We start from the raw sequence: 25,154 nt of genomic DNA, 5'->3' as shown, positions 1-25,154 counted from the left end.
AGGGAAGTGGTGCCCTCACAGTTTGCATTAACCACTGTTGCAAAATATAAATAATTCTCAGAGGTTGGGGGTTTTTTTTGTTCTTTATGTTTTGGCCTTGTTTGCTCTCTGTCACTGTAGAGTATATAAAGAGTTACTTCATTTCAAAAGATAAGATTTCTCATGCTTTCAGAAAATGTGCTTTATCAGTTCATTTCTGGAGAATAAAAATCCTCCCCTGACCTCGCCTACATAACTTTTCAGGTCCTTAGGGAAACAGCTACAATTTTTTCCTCTGGCCTGATTTTTAGAGGGTCGTTTTTGACATTAAGGTCCAGGATTTAAGTCCCAAGCACTGCAACATTTCCTTGTGGGGGAGTTGCTCCACCCCTTTGATCCTTTTCTGAACCTTTTCCAACTCTACAATATCTGTTTTGAAGTGAGGAAACCAGAACTGTACAGAGTATTCCAAAAGCAGTCACACCATAGATTTGTATAATGGCATATGATATCAGCAGTTTTCAATTACTTTCCTAATTATCCCTAACATGGAATTTGCCTTTTTCAAAGCTGCAGCACATTTGGGTTGACATCTTCATAGAGCTGTCCCCTATGACCCCAAGGTCTCATTCCTGGTCAGTTCAGACCCCCATGAGCATATATGTGAAATAAAAGATTGCCCCAATGTGCATCACTTTAAACTTGCTTCCCTTGAATTGCGTTTTCGGTTTTACCACCTACAGAAGACTGTAGTCTGAGACCTTTGAATTACTGTAGAATGGGAAGTTTTACTAAAGGATGAAGTCTCATACCATATAATGGAAAGTGGGGTGTTGGAAGCAAATTTAGACGTGCATGGGCTTCTGACAAACTAAAGTATTTGAAATTTTAGGAATGCAAAGCACAGAGCAGTTTTGTTGTGATAGCCTGTGTAATTAACAGCAAAACCAACAGTTCACTGGCAGCTTAAAGACTACAAAACTACTGTGGCACGAGTGACTGTGTGAAGTTGAACTGGCTTTGTCAAATGTGCTTTTTTGTGTGTGTTTTCTGATCCATGAAAGGTTCTGCCAGGATTCTGTGTTAATTCCTTATTTAAACAACAGACTAGCACAATTTACTACTCTGGGGAAAAACTACAGGAGAAAGCAGGGATTTCTTCATTTTTATGATTTTTCTATGCAATTAAGTTTGTCTGGCCAATAATTTCACTGTTTATCTGGCAGCAGGTGTGTGTGTGTGTGTGTGTTTGATTTTGGATCATTGGCTACTAGCTTTTCATTGCTGTCAACCAAGAGTCGCTTTACTTCTGAGCATCTTTTACCAGCTGTGCCAAAGCTGGGACTGTTCCTGGATCAAGAGAACTTGACCACAGCAGTTCAAGCATTGGTGACCTAAAGATTTGATGAATGCAATGCAGCCTATGGGGGGCTCCCCTTGCTTCAGAGATCTGCACTCATTGCAAATCTGTTCCTGGGCCAAGTTCAGCTATTGGTATATAATTCCCCTAACAGCTTGGGACCAATTGACTGGCAGGATCGCCTTACATCATAGTTGCCCACTTAATGGTTTTGATGTGTGGACCCAGTACTGTTACAAATGCCACATAATACTTGTTCCGCACTTAATAATAAATTATTATTATTATTAGAAATCATTCTTTTAGTGTAGTAGCACCTACGTATATTCGCTGCTCCCTGGCTATTGACACCAGGGAGATAGCTTCACTGCATTCTTTTTGGCATGTTCTTTAAATGTTTTTCTTGTTTTCAACTGTTTGCTATTTGCAACGCTAATATTTCTAGTAAACTGCTTAGAGAGGTTTGCAACTTTTTTTTAAACAAACATGTTTATCTTTGGGGGGGGGGATTAAACCAACCTGTTTCACTGCAGGGACGCTGCTGTTCATCTGTGTTCTGCTGGTATCTTGCATTTCTTCCTGCTTGTAAAATCTCTCTAGAAGCATCCTTCGGCTCTTGATTACAGTATGCATGCTGTCAGACACACCTTGCGACTGGATTGTTAAGTTATCAGAAACACTTTTCTTAAACTGAATGGGTGAGGGGTCTATAAAAGGGGGGAAAGCAATTTAAGAGATTAGTGACAATTTGAATTGAAGAGATTAACTCATTTGAATCTAGCATGCATCAATAGTCAAGTCATGAGGACCAATGGAATGATGTATTTGTTAAACTTGCTAGAGGGTGAACAGTAACATTTATTTATCACAATTGTATCCTGCCATTCCTCAAAGGAGCTCGTACATGGGATACTTTTGTGAGTGAGATCTTCAAAGTGCCTGCCAGCCAGCCATAGCCCTTCAATTCCCTTCTCCTTAGTTATGTTTCTTCCCCCCACTGGCCAGAAATCTGTGGCCATGAACATGCTCAGTTCTGTTGGGGTTATGTTTGTTTGTTTTTTTAATAAAAATATATTTTCTACTTCTGCAAATTTTGGGATTTTATGTTGGTATGCCGTTGTCTTTTTGAGTTTGCTTGTTAATGAGTTAGTTGCATCATTGATGTAAATCACTGCTGCTTATGTAGCTTCATGGCTGTGTTTGCATGTAACACTAAATCATGGTTTTTCGAGCTATGTGCATAAGTGCCAATGAGTGCTATGTGCATGAGTGACAATGCAGGAATGATGTGGGCTGATTTGGATAGGGTTGCATGTGATTACAATTCAGCCTCATGAATCCATAGCTATGTTTGTCAGGTAGCTTACCTGCACGCACAATAGCATCCCTTGCAACCTGTACACACAAAAGGCAGATTTCTTTATCCATTCTTTTTTTCTATCCAGATGTTTGTTCTCTTCAGGTTTAGTGTGCACAAAGCACTTGACACAGATGAAAATGAATGCATTAGAGATGTATTCTCTTGTGAATTTGTGTCATCAATCTACCCTTCAAAATAGTGTAACAATGCAAATAAATTCTTACCATCTTGAGAGGCTTTTCTTTTGCCGCTCAGTGGGGCTGTGTCTGTGGTAACTTCTGCAGCTGTCTCTTTAAAAAGACAAGAAGTGTTCTGTGACAAAATGTTAAGAAAGATGGATCCTAATAATAAATACATAGCTAAAGTGTTAGCTCGAAGAAGACAACATGAAGCCCTAAGGAAGAAGCAGGCTGGGACATCAGTTTTTATTAGTATAATGACAAAATGAATACCATTCTTATTTATATGTAATACTGTTGGTCCAAGTTCAAAAAGTAACCAGACAGATTCTCAGTGTAAAGTGAGGTGGGTCTCTCTTCCCACAAGTTTTTTCTTAATATGCCAGTGAACTTGAGGGTCTGAATCTTTTCCATCTATGCAGAAAACCTGGAGTAGGGAAGGTGGATCTCTCACTTTGTGCTCCAGTCTGCTAATGCTGAACCACAACCATGTGCCTAAACTCCAGCTTCACTTCTTTGTAACTTTATTCTTACAAAGAATGGGCTGGTTCAGACAGACACAATACCCCTGGATAATGTAATCACAGTGAACCCAGGCACTGGAGTTAGTGCTAATCAGACTTCCAGCTTAACCCAAGATCTGAGTAAAGTGGTGAGCAAGATTAATTCAGCCTTGTATTTACCAGCTTATCTGGTAGCTACAGGCAATAAGTAATTCCATTCCATGAGTGGGTTGATTGAGAAAGAACAGATATCTGCATTTCTCTTTCCCAATTCCATTTGGTTTCCATGCTGGGTGTGGAGAAAGGGAAGCCTGTCCCTCTGATCTACTCTTCCTCTGCCAGCTGCTTAGTAAAATGATTAATGGTCTGTTTGTAGGCTATATAACCATGCTCTCATTCTTCTGTATTGGTCATTGAACTACAACTTACTGTCACCTTCCTGTAATATTAACTTGTATGAGGCATATAATATTCAAACGAACTTTTACACATTGCTGCTTTAGTTAGTTATGTCCTCGGTGTCTTCACCTAAAATTAGTTTTATCAGTTCTGCAGATATGCTTACCTGAGGGCTGGCTTCTCAAAATGCAGTCGATTTCATCATAAAACCTCATCCTCTTTCTTGCATTGCCAACCTGGTCGTTTTCTTTCTGCAACGCACGATACTCATATTTTAAGTTTTTGTACTTTGTGCGGCACTGCTTCCAGTCTCTGTCTATTCCAACCTTCATTAGCCTTCTGGCAATCTCCTCAAATATTTCTTTATTCCTTGTTGCTCCTTCAAGCATTTGCTGTATCTCCTCATCGGACCAAATATTTATCAGCGCTTTGACTTCATTGTCACACCAGTGCTTTCCTGCTCCTGTGTCATTAATCGTAATAACTCTAAAGTGATTCTGTGCTTCGTTTAAGGACATTTGATGGTCTGAAACTTCAAAATAAAACAAATAACCGATAATAGATTAATATTCAGAAACTAAAACAACCACAACTTTATTTTTCCTTTTTAAAGCAGAGGTAAAGTACCTGTGGTCCTTCAGATATTGGACTACAGCTCCCATTATCCCTAACCATTGGGGCTGATGGGAGTTGGAGTCCAACTACATTTAGAGAGCCACAGGTTCTCTACCTATTGTAACTTTCCAGTTATTCAGCAGCAATTAAGCTTTGTTAAGTTGAGCGAGACTTAAGTCTCAGGGAAGTGTGTCTAGAACTGTGGTCTTTGTGTCTCAGAAACCTCCTTCAGACGTGTAATATAATGTAACGGGGGGACGGAATCAAATGTGACTTTATAGATATATCATGATAATGACTAGAGTTGAGTGTGCTTCAGGGCAGCAACAGAATTATAAACTGCCCAGGAATCTAGAATCCTATTTGAAAAAAATTCAGGTTCTGCACTGGGAAACATGCATGTTAACACTGAATGTTGCAACAATTTTGTTTGTTACGAATGTACAATCCTGAGAACTAGGAATGTGCAGAGGCATAAGACTAGGGACCAGAATCCATGAAGGAGGGTCTTGACAGCCTGCTCCTCCCGCTGCCCCTCAACCCAGAGCAAAAGACCAGTCACTTACCTGTCCCTGTTATCTGTTTACACATTGAAAACCCAGGTGCGTCCTCTGAGGTTGTACTGATAGAATCATCATCTATTTTTAAAAAGACATTTTTTTAAAAAAAAATGAAGCATAGTTTCTGTTATTGGGCCTTTCTCATCAATCTGCATCTAGAATTGCAGTTAAAACAGCAATAATCAAAATAAAATTTGAAGCTGTGCTTCCCACACTTCTACATTAATATTCTTGAGCAGGATGAGCAGTTTCAGAAAAAAGACAGGAATGGTAAGCCTGCCTCCTTTCAATTCTCTCCATAACTTTCCCCACCTTCTTTTCAAAATGTTGACCTGAACATGCAAAGTTTGTAGGTACTATCGTATGTAGGCACAATCTGTTATTTCAAAAATAATTTATCCACCTTGCAGCCTTTGGCGAATAGCATCATAAGCTAGACAGAGGGCTGCCAAGTGGCCCAGCTGTAGGCCTGGCATCCTACAAAAGGCTGCATTGCAAAAAGCCAGTGAGGTTCCTATAACTGGGCAGAGCCACAAATAATGTCCACAACAGTTGTGTTTGAGTGGAGCTATAGCCAGGCTTAATTTGTAGCTCCATGGCAGCCTTCACTCTTCCTTTGCATCCCTTTCACTTGTAATATTAAATAATAATAATAATAATAATAATAATAATACCCTGCCCATGTGGCTTTGTTGTCTTGTAACAAAATTTCATATTTCATTTGGTAAACAGCTGCTTTCTTAAAAATCACAAAGTATTACCATTACTAATCTGGTCTGAATCTAACCTAAGAGTTTTGTGCAGCTCAATCCAATCTATGCATGCTTACTGGGAAACAACTCCTACTGGATTCAACTGGATCTCCTCTCCGTTCAGTGGACAGAGATCTGCAGCCTTAAACAGATACCTTGTCTTACCCTTTTAGAGGGTCATTATTTTCCAAATTCGCCTACATTTCTGATCTGACTATAACAAGCTCTGTTATTATGCTCTTGGTATGATACAGTGTCTGCTTGATTTCAGTATAGATGTCCAAAAGGGTTTCTGGCACATGATGTATGTTTTGTCCCTTAGGAGGAGAAATCTGTCTTTCAAGTTGAGCTACTCAAGTGTAGGATACTTCAAAGCACCAGAGTCCAATTAGTTGCCTTGGCTAAAACATTCAAAAAGCCTCTGAATGGTGTCTTGATGACTTTTTGTTTGAAGCTTCTACTGCTCAGAGTAGCTGAATATAAAAAAACAACAACACACCAGTATTTAGGGGAAGGCGAGAAAACCCACTTTTCATTCAACTCACATCTGAGTTCACATTAATCTGTCTGAATAGAAACATCTTATTTTCGTCTACTCCCAAGTACACAGGAACTGTGGAAACAACTGGGGGGTTCCTTTCATGAGCAGAGTGACACTGTTAATGTATAAAGTAGATGAAAATATTGTTTCCCTGTTAAAACTATCCCAAACAAAACGATATTGGCTGTGAGTCCTGAAAGACCTGCTCCCTGCCTTGCAGGCCTTATCCCCACCTGGCCTGGGAGGGCAGGGCAGGGCCCCGACTGACTCCAGTCACAAAAGCTGAGGCTGCTCAATGGAGTTGGGTTGGGGTTGGGAGGCTTGTTTAGAGTGTGTGTGTGTGTTGCTGTTTTTAATATTAATATGTTTCCCCTTCCGCTACTTGCCAGAATTTCAAATGCAAACGTTGCAATTTGGGACAAAACATGTAAATTGTGTAACATTTACATAAGCCTTTTAGATTGCATAACCAAATTCAGATGCTTTTGGCATATGATATATGCAGCTTCAGTTACACTGCTTCACAACTTCTGAAATCAGGACAGAGGAAGGCATGCACAGAAATAGTCACAAGTTAGACGTTACAGGGAGAAGCCAAGTTACAGGGAACCAGGCAGAAGGCCTTCTCTGTAGTGGCGCCCGCTCTGTGGAATGCCCTCCCAACAGATGTCAAAGAAATAAACAACTACAGTGGTACCTCGGGTTAAGTACTTAATTCGTTCCAGAGGTCCGTTCTTAACCTGAAACTGTTCTTAACCTGAAGCACCACTTTAGCCAATGGGGCCTCCTCCTGCTGCCGTGCCGCCAGAGCACAATTTCTGTTCTCATCCTGAAGCATGACATCTGAAGGCAGCCCTGTTTAGGAAAGTTTTTAATGACTGATGTTTTAATGTATTTTTAATCCCCTGTTGGAAGCCGCCCAGAGTGGCTGGGGAAACCCAGCCAGATGGGTGGGGTAGAAATAATAATAATAATAACAATAATAAAAATAAAAATAAAAAAATTATTATTATTATTATTATTATTATGGATTTGTTCATATAATCACCCAGGCATGGACAGTACTTTCAATTTTGTTCTAGATTGCACCATGTGTATGTAAGGTGGACATGAATGCAACTTTACAGTCCTCCATAATCCTTCCTAAAGTGGCTTGGGAAGTGTTTAAAACAGCAGTTTGTACTTGTGACGGACAGCTTGTTCGCTACGCGTTGGGTGTAATCTGGACCTGTATAAATTAAGTCTCGTGGCCACTCAGCACAGAAGCATTCAAGAACCAGGGATCCATCTATTTGGGAGCCTCAGATCTCTGCTACCTCATTTCCCACTTCATTTTGGTGCAAGGGGAGAAGAGGCCTCTGTTGTAATGTGGGAAGGGGCTTGGGGCTCTTGCCTGTGTGGAGAGATATGTGAGTTCCAAATATCTCAGTCCTCTCACAGATTTTGCTCCACGCTCTCTTCATATGGCACAGTAGAAGTGGCACTTATTTTCCCGCACTTGCACTTCCCAGGCCTTGCTGCATAATGCGCCTTCATACCACGCTCTCCAAGTCAAGACCATTAGAGATCATGTTGGCAAATATATGGTCCTGACCACCCCTTTTCTGAAAATAACTGTAGATGCAATTGTGGGCCACTTATAGGGGAGGACTGCAAAGAGGAAGAGCTTAAAATATTTCCCACCTTAGGGAAGGCTTTCTCCATGAAATGCTTTTGGTTTCAGGACCAAGCTGGTGGGAGGTATGACAGACTGCACCAGGGGAAGGCATTTGCAGAAAAGAATTGGTGAAGCCTGCTGACTCTCCTTTGCAAATCCTTCGGCCCAGCCTACATGTTTGCACTATGAATGAAGTACAGGTCTGGTAAGATTTTGTTTAGCCTTCAGTTTTAGAGCCCAGAACCGGGGGGGGGGGATGCTTGGCTTGTTCTGAAGTACTCAGTAGTTACCCTTTTTTTGAACTACTACTTATGCTTTCTTTGGGCAAAGGAATTTGTGTGCTGCTGATTTCATGCAGCTAATTTCCTCAAATGGAGTGTACATGTCCAAAACAGAGCAGGCATTTTGCAGAAAGGGAATCAGTTCACATGATACTTTATCATTTGCATTACTACTGTGTGGAATATTTCATTGCACTCATGTGATGTGATTCTGTCTTTCAACTTGCACAGATGTTGTGTTCCCTCTATGGAAGCAAGGCTGCACTGAGTCCAATGTTTCCTTCGCTGAGCTATTTTAATGTGGTATTTCACCATAGCATTTATGTGATCTGTACACATTGCTTATTGGTTGTCCCTAAAAACACCAAATTTGTCTTTACGGTCCTTTCACCCTACATCAGTTCCTGGATTTAAGGGGTCGAGAGACAATAAGTATAAATAGCAGAATGCCGTATTGTAGATCCCTAATCCAGCATGCATTTCTGTGCATGTTTGTGTGGAAGTAAAGTTGATGGCATGTACAGGCGTCCTCCCATTCATGTGCAATTGACTCGTTTGTGACTGCATATACCTGCGGTGCCAATAAATAAATAAATACCGTATTTTTTGCACCATAACACTCACTTTTTTCCTCCTAGAAAGTAAGGGGAAATGTCTGTGCGTGTTATGGAGGAAATGCCTACAGGTGGCATGCCTACGGATTTTCCTCCTCTAAAAACTACGTTCGTGTTATGGTCGGGTGCGTGTTATAGAGCGAAAAATACGGTAAGTACCAGGAAATGGGAGAGAGCTGGAGAATCCTTGTGGCTCACTAAGAGACCCTCCCCAGAGCCCAAAGAGGATTTCAGTGAAGGCAAAGGAATCTCCAAAGAGCCCTGAGAGCTACTCAGCCTCTCTATCTAGCAGTTGAAGCTCGGGATAGCACAACCACCACTGCTCATGTGACCTCCAGCTGGTCCCAGAGCTTCAACTTTGGTTCTCCACTTAAGCGGTTTTTGCCTATGTGCGTGGAGGCCCAGCACATAACTGTACAGTGGTACCTCGGGTTACGAACTTAATTTGTTCCGGAGGTCCATTCTTAACCCAAATCCGTTCTTAACCTGAGGCGCGCTTTCACTAATTGGGCCGTCCGCCGCGCCGTGAATTCCGTTCTCACCCTGGGGAAAAGTTTGCAACCTGAGGTACCACTTCTGGGTTACCAAAGTTTGTAACCCAAAGAGTTTGTAACCTGGGGTACCTCTCACTCCTTTAGTAAGTGTGCTTGGGGTTGAAGATTAAGGTGTCTTGCATGACCATATTTAAGGTCTCTCGGTCTTTATTTCCCATGGAAGTTCACTTCAGGAATTCCCTGAGGTCATGAACAAAATTGTCACAGAGAGCTAAGACTTGGAAATAGTCTTGATCATAGGTCTGAAGTCTGTGAACGCCCATTCTTTGTTCCTTTAGCCCAGGAGTGGCTCACCATTTTTGTCCCAAGGGCTGCATTTGCTCTTGATCAGTGCTCTCAGAGTCACATGGCTGAAGTGGGTATGGCCCACTGTAAACCAAGATTACTGGTTCTCACATCATGCTAAGCCAAGATTTTTTGAAACTGAAAGAAAACTCAGCAGAAATCCTCCTCCTGACGATTTGGAACGAGATTTGCTGAGGTTCATCCACATACCGCTGAACCACAGTTTAGTGTTGCATGAGAAGCACACTGAGTTATACATATAAAAAAGCTAAATGGTTAAAGCTAACTGTCTTTTAAAAGTAAAACCTCTGTACTGGAATGAGGATGGAAGAGTTTACAAATTCATGTGGCAAATGGTTGACTTACCTACGTCAATCGGCTCTTGCTTTATGTGTGTGAGCTCTGTACCTTCGGGAGTACTGTGGATGGAATCGTCATCTTCCGGGATTTCTGTGCAAATTCAAAGTAAACAATGTATTTACTAATAATTATTGGGTCCAAGATAGCATATGAGATTTCTAGGTACTTTTGTATAGCTCATTAGACATAACCTTTCCACGTGGGACTAATGCCTGCATGTGATGGGGTCCCAATATGGCCTAAGTGCGCATTTACCCTTTCAGCATCAGCATGCAGTCAGTGTGTCAGACTGGAGACCGGAAGACCTAGGGTTGTCTCCGATGTAGCCTGTCCAGTTCTCACTCATGGCTCACCTGCAGGTAGTGGACAGCACACAGGTATGGGATATATACACAGAGTTTCTAGTTTCCTTAATAGTTTGGTGTCAAGGTGGGAGGGGAGGGGGGAACTTGGCTTTGTGATGATGACATATCTGGATCCAGCAAAGAAGTGTTGGAAACTAAGATACATAAGCTAATTGCCAAATCGCACCTTAAACCCGGGTTACGGTTGTCACAACAAAATGTCTAGGTGCCATTCCCCCCCCATTATGTTTATTGTTGTTATTGTTGCTGTCATTATTTGTTTATTTTCTATGCTACTTTTAAAAACAACAACCTCAAAGCCGTTTACAACACATTAAAACATCAAATAAACAATCCAGAATAAAAAAAATTCAAGCTTCAAGGAGAATACTTCAGATCCTTCTCTAAGTGACAAATTGCTTTCCCTATATTTATGTACCTGCTTAATTTATATAGCTGCCCCATAGCAGAAGTACTCTAGGAAGCCAGGGTGGTGTAGTGGATAGAGTGTTGGACTAGGACCTGGGAGAGCAGGGTTCAAATCCCCACTCAGTCATGAAACTCACTGAGTGACCTTGGGCCAGTCGCAACATCTTAACATCATAGGGTCGTTGTAGGGATTAACTGAGGAGGGGGGTGAACCATATACTCCTTGGAGAAAAAGGTGGGATCTAAATGCCATAAATAAGCTCTTCTGCTTCCCTGATTAAGGAAGTTGGAGGAGCCAGCCCGGTGGAGATGTCTGTCACCAACTTGGTATCCAGAGATCTCCACTTGTTAGCTATTGAACCCACGTCAGTCGTGAAATGCACCTGGCTAATTTCTAACACTGTCACACAAAGGTGTTGTGCCTAAAAAGGCCTGGTTTGCATGTCATGCTGAGCCAAACCATGATTTCACTCATGGCCATGTAGCAGCAGGAGGACCAGGTGAGGAATGCAGTAGCCTCATTCTCACAGCTTTGTGCTAAGCAAAACTGATCGTCGAAATGGTTGTGTCCCCAGAATTACATTAATTTAGTAAATGGACCAGTGTGTTATTATACCTTCTCTTTCATTTCTGGGGGGAAACTGTCCACCAAATGAATTGTGAAAATCATTTTATTGACTGCCAGGGGTGTCAACTTGAATAAAATATTGGGCACCTGACATAGGACATACACATCATTTGATCACCTGACATAGGACATACACATCATTTGATCACCTGACATAGGACATACACATCATTTGAATGGCAGTGCCCATAAACCTCGGGGTGTAGTCCTCTCAATTATTTTATTGAGGGGAACCGAAGACCCCTTGGCCCCTTGGAGTTGGCTCCTATGTTGACTGCGACAGGTTGGAGTCACCATCAGAAAAAACACAGTATTCTTCCAATATTGTAGAGCTATACTCCTGCATCTTTTGATAGCACTGATGACACTGAGAATTCTCTAATAAGATAATTAATTGAAGGAAGACATTTTGGCAGCGCAATCGCAGTTATTCCAAATTGTTTGCCTCTTTCTCTATGCTGTGGGCATTTCATCACAGCGAAGTGGGTGGAATGCTGACCTTTAATGTAATTGGTTTCTGCCTGTTTGATGATGCTCCCCTTGTGATAGATAGGCTGCGATGGATCATTTTGTCAGTTACGTCAGCAGAGGCTGACCCAGCAAAGAGGTAAATGTCCAAGGCTGTGCAGAGGGGTCAGTGACTGCGTTATCTAACTCCAAGCCATGGTCTCGGGCTGTTAGATAATGCTGTCAAACATTGAGCAAGAAAAGATCACTGGCAGCCATAGCGTTTCACTAAAGGAAATGACTCAAATCCTTTTCTAAATAAGACCTTTGATAAGTAATTGCTGAATTTGGTATCTGTTTAAAAGGCATTGCTTAAATTGGTTTCTTACCTACTCACTGACAGCATGGGATTTCTGAAATTGTAGCCAAGTTTTGCTGTCATCAGTTAAAGTTCCTTCATGCAGAGCAAACAGGCAAGCCCATAGTTTTTTTTCTCTTGCATTAGAAGAGTGGGACAATTATACAGATTTATAGGTTGTTATGGTAAAGTAATTTGGCACCCTCTGCTGGTGCCAGCATGCGGCTGTTTAAGTAAACTATGTGTAGTAACTATGCTTTTTTTTTGTTTTGGAGAAGTATCTCAGAAATCTGCTGTGTGTGTAGGAAAATTTGAAATGCAACCAGGTTTTGAGGGACAGGAGACATATTGTACTCTCCAACATAAACACTCAAGGGCCTTCTGTAGCCTCTTAACTCATCTTTGGTGTTGGTCAGGCACTGACTGGCAATTATTGGTCAAATACGAACTAAAGAGATAGACTTCATAACCATAATAAACAGTAGCATTCTATTGAGTGCTCATTGCCAGCTAGGATTCATGATCTTAAGAGTAGTAAATAAAATTTAGGGTTGATATGCCTATTGCATGCATTCTGATTGTGTGCACACACATCGTCTGGTTTCTCTCTCCTCACCCCTCCCCAGGTGGCTTCAAAGTTTTACATCTCTACCGTGTGGGGAAGGGGGAGTGAGAGTGGGGATGCAAACTCAAATTGGACATGATACATAAGGCAACCTGTGACTGTCTAAAAGGTACTGTTTAGAAACATAGGAGAACATCTAATGATTTCGGCCACATTCAAAGGTAATGAAAAGCCTGTCTTACCATGATTTACTGTGACTGAGCAGTGAGAGATGCAGCCAGCCTAGTTGCTCTCATTTTGCCCTTGCCCTGACATGAGTGGGAGATACAAGGAAGCCACATTTAAAGCATGTCTTGTTTTGGCATCTGAGCCGGTGATCCTGGTGTTGCAAACAAGCCCGGATCGTAAGCCATCCGGAAACCTTGATTTAAGCCTAGTGAGCCAAACCAGGGATCCAGGTTCAGAGAGCCTAACAAGCCATGTGTAATTTCAGCCTCATGGTTTGTTCACACAGGGGATGAGCAAAGTGTTAAGCGATCAGGCTGCATGCATGAGCATGATGCTCATTAACAATAAACCAAGATAAGCCAACAAACCTGGCTTTTTGTTACAGGCAACCTTTACATGCAAAATATTGCCCTTTAGGTTATTCCTCACTTGACCTCCATGAAGTCTTTGTTTCTGCTATGGACAAAGTATCCCTATCAGGATAGCTAAGAATGAGACTCAATTTATTCTCAAGGTTGTGGGTTCGAGACCCATGTTGGGCAAAAAGATTCTTGCATTGCAGAGGGGTTGGTCTAGATGCCTCTAGTGGTCCTTTCCAGCTCTATAATTCTATGATTCTATTGGTTGGGATTTGTACAAGTCTCCTCCTTGCCCACCTTTATTGTTGGCCATTGAATAAGCTTGGGCTTGGCTCACAGTTTTAAATTGTCACCTAACATACATCCTCACATTTAACCTTCTGTTGTTGTTTAGTAGATTGCAATTGAATGCTGCTCACCTAAGTCAGTAACTTCTTCTTTTATGTCTTCCTTCACATGTGTGGTAATGGGCTCTTCCAAATCTCCATTTAGATAATTAGTTCTGTCTACTGCACTGTGGAGCACTAGACACACAAAAAGAGATAGTTATGCAAAAGCTGACATCCTACTGCAGTTATATTTTACTTGTATTTTAATCGAGGGATTCACAAACAGTATCTCTGTGTTTACCTGGGTCTTTCACTTTCCTTGTGTCTGTGAGCTGCAGATCTCCTGACATACTACTAACAGAATCTTCCGCACCTGTGTCTCCATGTAATTCTGAGTGAAACGTTACAGGTTATGACATTAGGTTGTGAAATTATTATAAGGAGTCTTACTGCAGTTATTCTAAGGAAACAGTTTTTTTTAATAAATAAAAAACAGTAAGATGCTTAGGCATTTTCTAGATGGTCCCTGCCAGCTTAATACTATGTAAAGTATAACTATTTATCTCTACTTTGGCCTCCAAGCCATTCTGATAAATAAGGTTTTGTCTCTCAGTTGAATCATATGCTCTTGCAAATGTATTACGTGGAGGTCAGGAAGCACAGAACTGTAGCTAACTATACTATAAATACTTGTGTTTTTCATTGCCTTATCAGTACATTGTAAATGTGTTTCCAGCAAATGACCTCTGGCATCTCCATTTTTAAAAAGGGAATTAAAGGTATTTAAATATTCCCAGGTGCTTCACACACTCAAACATCCTCCAGGCATAGAGTTTTTGTCAGAAAAACCAGTTGGCTGGCTGCATTCATGTCAGTGAGCCACAAGTTACTCAGGACTGGGTGGCGAGGAAATGGGGGCACAATATAGTTTGGTAGCAGTGGCCCAAGGCTCCACCCCCACGCCAATGATACCTGTGTTTCCATACAATCCACTAGAGACCATTTTAAGAGTACAAATTCTACCTTATCACCATATCATTGCACTTTCTGACATTTGGAGTTATCATAAACAGTAGTTTTGTATTTCTATTCAGATTTTGTAATGGAATATCCTCTTTATGGCACAAGGCAAACCTCATCACAGTTCACATTCCTTCTTAGATTTTGCACTTATGGTTTTGTTTGGTTGTCTTCTTTGAGCTTTTAATTATTATTTTTGATTTATTTGTACTTTGAATTAAACAGACATTTGTAAACAGACTTTTATATATAAACTTTCATATGTATATATATTTACTAGTGCAAAACTGATAAAACTAATTTTGATGGCTTAGAACTCTTACCTCTGAAATTCTTTTCTGTTTTAGTTTCTACCCATTCTACAGGCTTCTCGCTGTCATCATTGTCCGACCTGCTTGTTTTATCTGCATTGCTGTGGCCCAGAATAGCATCCAGCTCTCTGAAAAACTTCATACTTTTGCTCGTGTTGCCTGAATATTGGGCATTTTTTACACTCTTATATTCATGCTTTAGATTTTTATATTTTGTCCTGCACTGCTTCCAGTCCCTGTCGATTCCAAATTTTTGGAGTCTAGCAGCAACATGTTCAAATATTCTTTTGTTTCTCACCGTTCCCTCAAGTTGTTGCTGGATGCTTTTATCTGACCAGACACGTATTAGAGCTCTAACTTCATTAATAGTCCAATGTTTTCCTCCTTCATTTGCTACAGATGGAATGTATGGCAGGCTTCTGGTCGCATCTAGTATTGGGGTTGGGTTACCTGCATCAGGCAGAATAGGGGAGAGACTCAGATATGTGTTACCTGCATTGAGTGGGATGGGGTCAGGATAAGGTAAAATAAAGGGTGGGAGGAGAGAGAGAGAAAAAAAAAATGGTTTTGGTGACCTTTTTAATTCCTGTGCACATTTAGGCTACAGTCTTTATACCCACTTACCTGGGAGTAAGGCTCAGTGAGTTTTATTTCTGGGCACTGTTATAAAAATAAATTCAAGGTAGAAAACAAATTGATTCAGCATATAACAGGGTTTCCCAAACTTGGCTGTCCAGCTGCTGTTGGACTACAGCTCCCATCATCCCTAGCTAGCAGGACCAGTCGTTAGGTATGATGGGAACTGTAGTCCAAAAACAGCAGGACAGCAAAGTTTGGGAAACTGTCACATATAAGTTCTCTGATTTAACAAAAGCCAACATTACATACATTAACAGAGCAAAGCCGTACTGACTGCAGAAACAGAATCTGAGATAATGGCACAGACCCTCCAAGCGTCCCTATTTTCCAGGGATGTCCCTGATTTAGAGAAGCTGCCCCGGTTTCTGATTTGATCCCGGAATGTCCCGCATTTCCTTAGGATGTCCCTACTTTCACTGGAAAAATGTTGGCGGGTATGGAGTTATCCAACCTCCGAGCCATCTGAAGGTAATCCTGTATAGGGAAGTTTTATTATGTTTTTATATATGTTGGAAGCTGCCCGGAGTGCTGGGGCAACCCAATAAGATGTGTGGGATATAAATAGTAAAATTATCAATATGGGATGGGACGTCTCTATTTTCAACAGGGAAATGTTGGAGGGTATGATGGCACCAGATTATCAGTGGTGCTCTCATTCTTCTGTGGGGCTCATGGTTTTAGAACTGTGTATAATATAAAGTGTGAAAGATCAGTGCAGCTTTGAAATCAGAGGTAAAAATCAGTACCATTTTGAAAGATTCAGTGCACTACCCTAATTCAAAATGATGTCCAGTTGTATCCAAACATAGGTGAAGACCTGCTCCTTCACTTCAGGAACATAATTCAAAATTTGGTTAAGATATCTTATGAGATGTCCAAATGCATAGTGAGCAAACATCTTTCCAAAACATTTTAAGTAGAACTTAGTGCAATGCTAAGGCAATCATTCTGGCAGCAGAAGGGTATGCTGTGGAAAGTTCTCCCCTGAAATCCATTCTAGGGGTTCCTCCAACCCTATGGAACAGATTTGAGGAGTGCGTGTGTGGCATATGTGGGGAGGGAGGGGAGAAGTCTCACTGCACAAGCAGAAATTATTGTTCTAACAAGGACTTGTTAGTGGAATACCACCCACAGTACATAAGAAATAAATTTACTCCTATCGTTTGATATGCACCTGAAAGCACCATTCATAGTCTGATTCCTATCTCAGAGTTTGTTCCAAAAACGCGCTAGACTGACTTCTTCTGCTTCAGCAGAAGCCTTCTACCAGATGGCTCTTGAAAAGCCTTGGAAAAGTCAGAAATCCTTTGCAGCAGCACTCTTAAGAGGTTTTTCCCCTGAAACAATGAAAAATAGACACACACACCCCTTATGCTTGCGCACACAGAAGCACTTTCACACTCACACATAGTCCTTTCTGGTTCTCAGCTGATGAAACAGAAGAGTTTGACAATTTTATTTCATAGCCTTATATCAGTGCCCATGAACTGCATGTTGAATTGAGTTTCTACTTCTTCTGCCTTTGATGCACACAACCATGTTCTTGTTTCCAATCAAGAACCGAATTGCTGCATAAAATAAATAATTTTGTTTTCTTGTATTTTATGTAGACGTTAAAGCAAACACCACTGAAACTGTACAATAAGAAACCATCCCTGAATGCTCTAGCCTTTCCAACATATTTGTTCTGTCCCTCTGACACAATAATACTCCATTCTGAACGAGTATGAGAAACAGAGAGTTTGCTGTCTCTCGTTTGCCATCCTTTGTTACCTAGTTGAATGGGCCTGCAGTGGGACATAAAAAGTAGTGGGTTTGCAGGAGAATCTTCCTCCTCTTCCAGTGTAACTGCAACTTCACCTGGGATGGGGGGGGGGAGAGAAAAAGGAATTGTCAGACATAGGAAAGGCATCAAATACCGTATATTGTTGTATGAATTATGAGTTGCTATAGATATTTCTAATGCGAACTTCCTATTGAAGCCACAACATAGTACCTTGAATATATTAATTTCAAATGATATTTACAGCAAATCTTACCCTAACATATCACAGCATTTTAAAATGTAAAAATGAAAGAAGAAGAGGCAGAAATAAAGGGTCATTAGATAATGATAGATAGATGATAGATAGATAGATAGATAGATAGATAGATAGATGATAGATAGATAGATGATAGATAGATAGATAGATGATAGATAGATGATAGATAGATAGATAGATAGATAGATAGATAGATAGATAGATACAGTGGTGCCTCGCAAGACGAAATTAATCCGTTCCGCGAGTCTCTTCGTCTTGCGGTTTTTCCGTCTTGTGAAGCACGGCTATTAACAGCTTAGCGGCTTTAAGAAAAAGGAAACGAACTCGCAAGATGTTTCGTCTTGCGAAGCAAGCCCATAGGGAAATTCGTCTTGCGGAACGACTCAAAAAACGGAAAACTCTTTCGTCTTGCGAGGCATTCGTCTTGCGAGGTACCACTGTAGATAGATAGATATAGATAGTGTGGTTATAATCCAAAGAATCTTGAGCAGAACTTTACTCCTGAGATGGGGCCTTTCCACCTTCTTCTGTCTCCCCAGGGAATAAGGAGACCCCCTCGTATTTGTGGAAGATGTGACCGATCCACTTATCCAAGTGTTAGATCCAAGCCAGTATTTTCTACATATCAATTTGATGATGTAGGCCAAGAAAGGACAGGATCATACAATCTTCATCTAATGAAAGGCTATTTAGAATCTGTGCATTTTTATGTTGGGAAGTGATTGTAGGACTGAATCTGGAGTGGTGGTGCTATTAGTAGTAGTAGTAGTAGCAGCAGCAGCAGCAGCAGCAGCAGCAGCAGCAGCAGTGGTTGTTGTTGCTATTGTATAGTTATTTATACTCTGCCTTTTTCCCTGACCCGGACTCAAGACGGCTTACAGATAAAATAAGAACAGCTAAAACATTTTTTTAACTTTTAAAAAATATTTGTTTTTTAATATGCATGCAGTTACGGGACATTGATTTCTGTGGTACGAGAAACGCATGCAAGCAAAGCAAGTTGTATCACGTTTTAAAAGGAAATAAAAACTACAGCACAATTCATTGTTAGCCAAGACTGATACTCTTACTTCCCATGTACTGGTACTTCAGTAATTAAAAAGCTAGAAGAAAGATCTAGTCTTCTATTTTCCCCACAATATTTATGCATTACAATAAATTTATTAAATATGAAAGTAATAATTTAAATGTTCCAATATGTTCTAATCCACGTAGCATTAAACTATGGCTCAGTTTTGTGTATGAATGCAGCCCCGTGCTTATTTGGCTGCTCACTTCCTACATGCAACATGTAGGAAATTACAATGTATGAAGAGACTAAAATAGAAAGCAACCTGATGGCTGGTTTTCAAAGATAACTGGCCGTGTTCAACTAAATTGTGGTAGCAGAAGCCAAGATGACAGGAATTTCCCCTCGTTTCCCCTCCCCACTTGCACCCTGTGCTGTATGAGAAATCTTTGTGTTGACAGAATCTTAGCCTTAGCGCTATGTGGAGTACAACAACCCACTGCATTTTGATTAGACTGTGGGACTTAAAATGGGGGAGGCAACAAGCTGATTAATTGATTTAGAACAGTCACCATATCTCAGAGTAACCTAGCCCTAACAAGACTGTTGTGCCAATAAAATGGAAAGGGGTCATCCATGCAAGTTGTCCATAGCTTCTTAGAGGGTCAGTGGGAAAATATTATTTATTGTTATTATTATATATTATTGGATAAAAAGGATATATCAATAAGTTGGTGAGCATTTAATTCCTATTTATTTTCCATTAAATCTCTGTGAATATGATCTATAGTCGTAATCCTTTTAGAGAGCGGGGAGGCCAGTGTTTTCGTCATTATCATCACAAAATAATGTTTCGTACAGTGATTAAAATGTGCCTGTGAAAGCAGAACAGGAAGATGTTGGTGCTGTATTTCATGCTAGAACACACACACACACACAAAAAGAAGATAAGAGTTAGCTAGGACAGATGCTTATTGTCCATATTTATTATCGTTGTTTATGTATTTTCAGTGGACGTTGGCTTTCTTTGGGGTGGGCAATTCTTGCGTTACACATGCCCCCCTTGCAAAATGTAAGATTATTTAAAATTTGTTTTTTAAAGTCATTGTAGTGAGTTTCTCCTTTTTGCATTTAATTTAAATATGCGTTGCAGAGCATTTGGGGGGCGTTTCTGGCCCTTACTGCTATCAGTGATTGGACTTAAAAAGATAAGATAGTGCTTTAAAATACGCCCTAGCTAAAGTCTGCTGCTCAGACATCAGAATTCCAGGAGACTGAAAACACCCCGATATGCCTAAAACTGGCTATCTGTCTCTTTCTCAGTCTAAACTGCAGTCTTCTCACACAGACACCTGAATTATCTGATTATTAGTTGGGAGGGAGGTCTGCCCCCCCTAATCTTTTCCTATTCCAAACATTCAAGAGCAATTGTCTAACTATTTAGTTTCCACGGCAACGTATCTCTTGTTATTTACATAACAAAGGATGTGCCTGGCCAGACCTGGCCAGCAGGTTTGACCAACTTTAAGCATTAAACAGGAGAGGCCCATTAACCCTCTCCTGTAGAACCTCCAGTCTCTCAACTACATACAAATTTCCTTTTATATATATAATAAACATACTTTCATATTGCAGATTGTATTTGCAACGTTTGGCCTTTCCAATTTTAATTCTCTGATTTTAAGGGACAAGCAAAATATCATCATACAGGCCTCTGGAAAACATATAATATTAAGCTGCCTTGCAATGCATATTACTTACTGCTATTATTTAAAGCGTTTTAAGCCACTTTTTAGAGCTACAAGCTCCGAAATGGACATATAGAGGAGCGAGAGACATGGAACAAATATTCACAGATGAACAAGTTAATAGGAGGAGCTGTTCCGAAGACTACAGCTATTTTTATTATCACTGTGAAAAGGAAAGAGACTCTCTCTCTCTCTCTCTCTCTATATATATATATATATTATCCAAAGGAATATTCATTAACCGCTACTTCAAAAAGGGACATCATCCTTCCATCACTACAAATATGTGTCTTTCGACCTTGGCCCTTTTGTTTTCATTCCACCTGAGCATAAATGCATCTCTGCAGCATTTTAAATTCTATTACAATAGCACAGCTCGTCCCACAATTATTATTTCCCTTTGGTATGAGCTAGATAGCTGCAAAAAATGTATATGCTATTATATGAACAGTGACAGATAAATCCCAATTAAAAAGCAATAGAAGTTTGGAAGCCCTTGCTCTGAGGTTTTTGCTTTCCTTTACAGCAAAGGCCTCATGAGTCTAGCTAGCTCCAGCAGCTGGTTTAACTACCATCAGGCTTATGTATTTATAGAAAAGCTGGTGAGCAGAACCGCCCTCCCCGCCCCCCTTTCACACATACATACACACAGATAAGGAGAGAGTGCATTAAGTCAGTTTGTTCTTCCAACTGTGCCATCTGTGGTGCAAAGTGGGGATTGAACCCTAGCAGCCTCTTAATTTATTTCAGGTAAAGATAATACAGAAACGATTTTCATATTAATTTTTTTACCTTCATTGTTCTCCCTGGTGGCATTTATGATGTCATTTGCTGAACACCTGCCGTTCTCTTCCTCTGTTAACTGTGTGACAGGTTCATGTTGCAATATGGCATCCAATTCGTGGAAAAACTTCATGGTCTTTGTAGCATCTCCTGAGTTGTGGGCATATTTAACTGTCCTATATTCATATTTCAGGTTTTTATACTTTGCACGACATTGTTTCCAGTCTCTGCAGATCCCCAGCTCCTGTAGCCTTTTAGCAATGTAAATAAATATTCCTTTATTCCTTAGTGTTCCATGGAGTTGCTTTCTGATGTTTTTTTCTGACCAGACGCTTAACAAGGCTTTAACCTCCTCCTCAGTCCAGTGCCTTCCTGCTCCACTCTCCATGTTGAAAGTGACCTGGAAATGATTCACTATTTCTAGCCAAGATTTTGTTTCCTAGGAAACCAGACGGCTGGTTGTCAGTAAGCTCCACAGAGATGAAAGGATCTAGTTTTACTGGCTCAAGCTGCCTGAGGGGAGTAACTTGAGAAACTGCCAAATAAGCAGGTTCCGTATTAGAGGCAGGAAAATAAAGCAGCTCAGGCACAAATGATTACAAAGTATGTTAATAATTGGCACTCAGAATAAGCTGTTTTCTGCTTGACAAAATGCATTCTTTAACCCTTGTTGTGCGCAGTGCTTTAAAATGAAAATTGAGACTCTAAATATATGCCTCAGACTGAATTGCAATAGCTTTGGACCCTCGTGCTGTAATACTTACTAGCAAGTAAGTGCCTTTGATTTCAAAGTATGTTCAAGTCTATTAGGATCGCTGCCATAAACCTGTGATTCACAATTTGGCATGTTTATATGTACAGTGGATTGATCTAGTCTAACTGCAAATTTAGCAGTTTAAGTAAATTCTGTATCCACATGTTTAGGCATTTTGTAATTTGTAGCAAACAGAATGGTTGTAGTTTATATTTTGAAGATTTAAAGGTATGGTGGTATCTCGGGTTACATATGCTTCAGGTTACATACGCTTCAGGTTACAGACTCTGCTCACCCAGAAATAGTACCTTGGGTTAAGAACTTTGCTTCAGGATGAGAACAGAAATCGTGCTCCAGCAGCGCAGCAGCAGCAGGAGGCCCCATTAACTAAAGCGTTGCTTCAGGTTAAGAACAGTTTCAGGTTAAGAACGGACCTCCGGAACAAATTAAGTACTTAATCCGAGGTACCACTGTATTGGTAATAATTTCATGTGGGTGACATTTATTTGAGTTTACCAACAATGCACAAAAATGAGCAACCGAAAAAATAAGAACAAATTAGTCTCGGAAAAACTATATTAGACTTTTTTATTGTCCAGAAAAGTAGATTTCTCTTTTCCAAATAAAAGCTTTGGTTTTTCTCAAAAATAATAAAATAAAAATACATATTGTATTGAATTCAGACTTAGTCACACTTAGAGTTGACCCATTAAAATCAGTGGAACTTAAGCTGATCTTGACTAACCTGAGTTTCATGAATTTCCACAGACCTGCTCTAGCTATGGTTATGCCTATATCCAGCCCATAAATGTTGGTTGTATATAATTAAAACTACTCTAAACAGCTCTTCATTTTATTTTTATACATTCCTGTCACCATTGCTCCATGTAGATACAGTATTTTGCAGTTTGTTTTCTCCCACTTAATCGTCAACATGCACACGCGAGCAATTTAAAAGATGCTTCAATACCTGTAGAACCAGTTGCATGTTGCAGATACTGATTATAGGTGATATTGCAATGGTATGGTTTGTTGTTTCCAAATCTTCTCATCTGTTCCTGAGAAGGGCACGTGTATATTTTATGTCCTTGCAAATGCACAAAGGTTTCTAGGGACACACTTTGGTAATCTGGCACCCTGAGCAAGGCCAAAATTTGACGCCCCAAAATGGATCTTCTCGATTATGAATTGTCTCGATTTTGCTCCCCCTTCGCTTGGTGCCCTGTGTAGGGGAGCCGCTCACTGCCTTAGGATTCCATGCCCCCTTAAGATTCTTTGTGCTTTTGCAAACCTGGCACTGTGGGTTTGTGATGGGTGAAAGCATTTCCTGTTGGGTTGTACATAATTCTAGCAAGAGAGTGACCTGCTTCAGGCTATACCTTGAAGAGTGGAGTGATAGATGAGGACAGGAATTGTTGCCTAAATGGCCTTCTTGCAATATTTAACATGGTGTCCCTACCTGGGATGGGGGATTTGGACCGTGTTCCAGGGAACAAAACATCTTGAGTCAGCACTGGTAAAGAAGGGGATGCCTTGTTGTCAGACAGTGAAAATGTCAATGAATGTAGGCTATTATTATTATTATTATTATTATTATTTATTTATTACTTATAACCTGCCCATCTGGCTATGCCTCCCCAGCCACTCTGGGTGGCTTCCAACATGATATTAAAAACACAATAAAACACCTAACATTAAAAACTTTCCTAAACAGGGCTGCCTTCAGATGTCTTCCAAAAGTAAGATACAGGTAGTTTCCTTGACATCTGGTGGGAGGGCGTTCCACAGGGCGGGTGCCACTACCGAGAAGGCCCTCTGTTTGGTTCCCACAATTCTTTTATGGAAGCCAGGTGCTTTCAATGTTTGGTGGATTTGGCAGCCTTTATGGCCTTGGTAAATGACCAACTGACTGAGCTACAACAGGGGTGGGGAAACTTGAGTCCCGATACTGGGTGGGCTCCAGTTCCGACCGGCTGCAGCCAGTGTGACCAGTGGCCAGGGATGATAGGAGCTATAGTCTAGGGTTGCCATATTCCAAGCAGTGAAAATCTGGACAGAAATTTTATGGATAATTGGCAAAAAACAACAACATTGCCAACATGGGCTGCCATGTGTACAGATTTTACTGGACATTTTGCAGATTTTCTGCCCAGACGCCACTGCCGACTGCAGTGTTCAGGATATGTCTGGGAAATTTTCAGGCGTATGGCAACCCTACTATAGTCGTGTAACATCTGGAGGGCCACAGGTTCCCCATCACTGAGCTACAGTTTGAAGAGAGAAGATTTTTACTTTACTTTTTTTGAGAGTCCAAGGGCTGTCTAAAATGAGGGACCACTGCCTATGGTATGTTCCGCTCTCACATCTGGCAAACAGGTTTGGCAAGGTGTTCTTGTTGTCTCAAAAGCCTGCAGAACCTTCCCAGAAGGGAAGACTAGGACTACAAATGTGGGTACACCTTGGGAAGTAAAACCTTCACAGCCATGGGCATAGCCAGGAGGGGCAGCTGTACCTCCCATCAATAAAAATCAACAAAAATACATATCTAACTGAGGTTCTGCGCCCCCGCCCCAACAAAAGGCCTACCCTGCCTAACAAAACTCCTGGCTCCGCCTATGTTCACAGCCCTGCAATTCCTTTTTAGAAATGCCACCACACTTCTTCATCCTTAGAAAAGCACAATACAGTGCAGTGCAATATAGACAGGAAAGTGTATTAGTGTCAGCAGAAACAAATACAAATTAAAAACAAAACAAAAGCATATTATGTATCCGCTATCACACTGAACTTGTTTGTAAGATTTTGTGTTTCTTTCTGTCTCCACCCCAATACAGTGGTGCCCCGCAAGACGAATGCCTCGCAAGACGGAAAACTCGCTAGACGAAAGAGTTTTCCATTTTGGAGGTGCTTCGCAAAACGAATTTCCTATGGGCTTGCTTCGCAAGACGACAATGTCTTGCGAGTTCCTGCGGGGTTTTTTTCCTTCCCCCCCTTTTCTAAGCCGCTAAGCCGCTTATCAGCTGATCCGATCAGCAGATAAGCCACTAAAAGCCGCTAATAGCGCTAATCCGCTAATCCGTCAATGGGCTTGCTTCGCAAGACGAGAAAACCGCTAGACGAAGAGAATCACAGAACGGATTCTTTTCGTCTTGCGAGGCACCA

The 25,154-nt window shown here is 40.8% G+C and overlaps 2 protein-coding genes across 3 annotated transcripts in view; one reads left to right on the top strand and one right to left on the bottom strand.

The window, feature by feature from the left end:
* Positions 1 to 25,154, top strand: part of PPAT (phosphoribosyl pyrophosphate amidotransferase) — a 45,112-nt gene that overhangs the window by 5,041 nt on the left and 14,917 nt on the right. The gene's annotated exons all lie outside the window — the stretch shown is intronic.
* Positions 979 to 24,821, bottom strand: LOC309540852 (uncharacterized protein). Of its 2 annotated transcripts, none has more exons than XM_082238174.1 (10): positions 21,248 to 24,821; positions 17,430 to 17,516; positions 15,030 to 15,467; positions 13,988 to 14,077; positions 13,777 to 13,881; positions 10,006 to 10,089; positions 4,962 to 5,033; positions 3,947 to 4,306; positions 2,924 to 2,989; positions 979 to 2,046 (listed from the first exon to the last, which is right to left on the bottom strand). In XM_082238174.1, the coding sequence occupies exons 1-10, from the start codon at positions 21,624 to 21,626 to the stop codon at positions 1,793 to 1,795; spliced, it is 1,935 nt and encodes a 644-aa protein (XP_082094300.1). In that variant the 5' UTR covers positions 21,627 to 24,821; the 3' UTR covers positions 979 to 1,792. The 2 variants fall into 2 exon arrangements, with proteins under 2 accessions (XP_082094300.1, XP_082094299.1); XM_082238173.1 differs by having other exon boundaries at positions 1,602 to 2,046; positions 15,030 to 15,509; positions 21,248 to 23,573.

Source organism: Podarcis vaucheri (assembly GCF_965113315.1).
Source record: "Podarcis vaucheri genome assembly, chromosome: 9".
In the NCBI taxonomy this organism is placed as follows: Eukaryota; Metazoa; Chordata; class Lepidosauria; order Squamata; family Lacertidae; genus Podarcis; species Podarcis vaucheri.
Note: the sequence above shows the minus strand (reverse complement) of the source record. Positions and strands in the feature narration are given on the sequence as shown.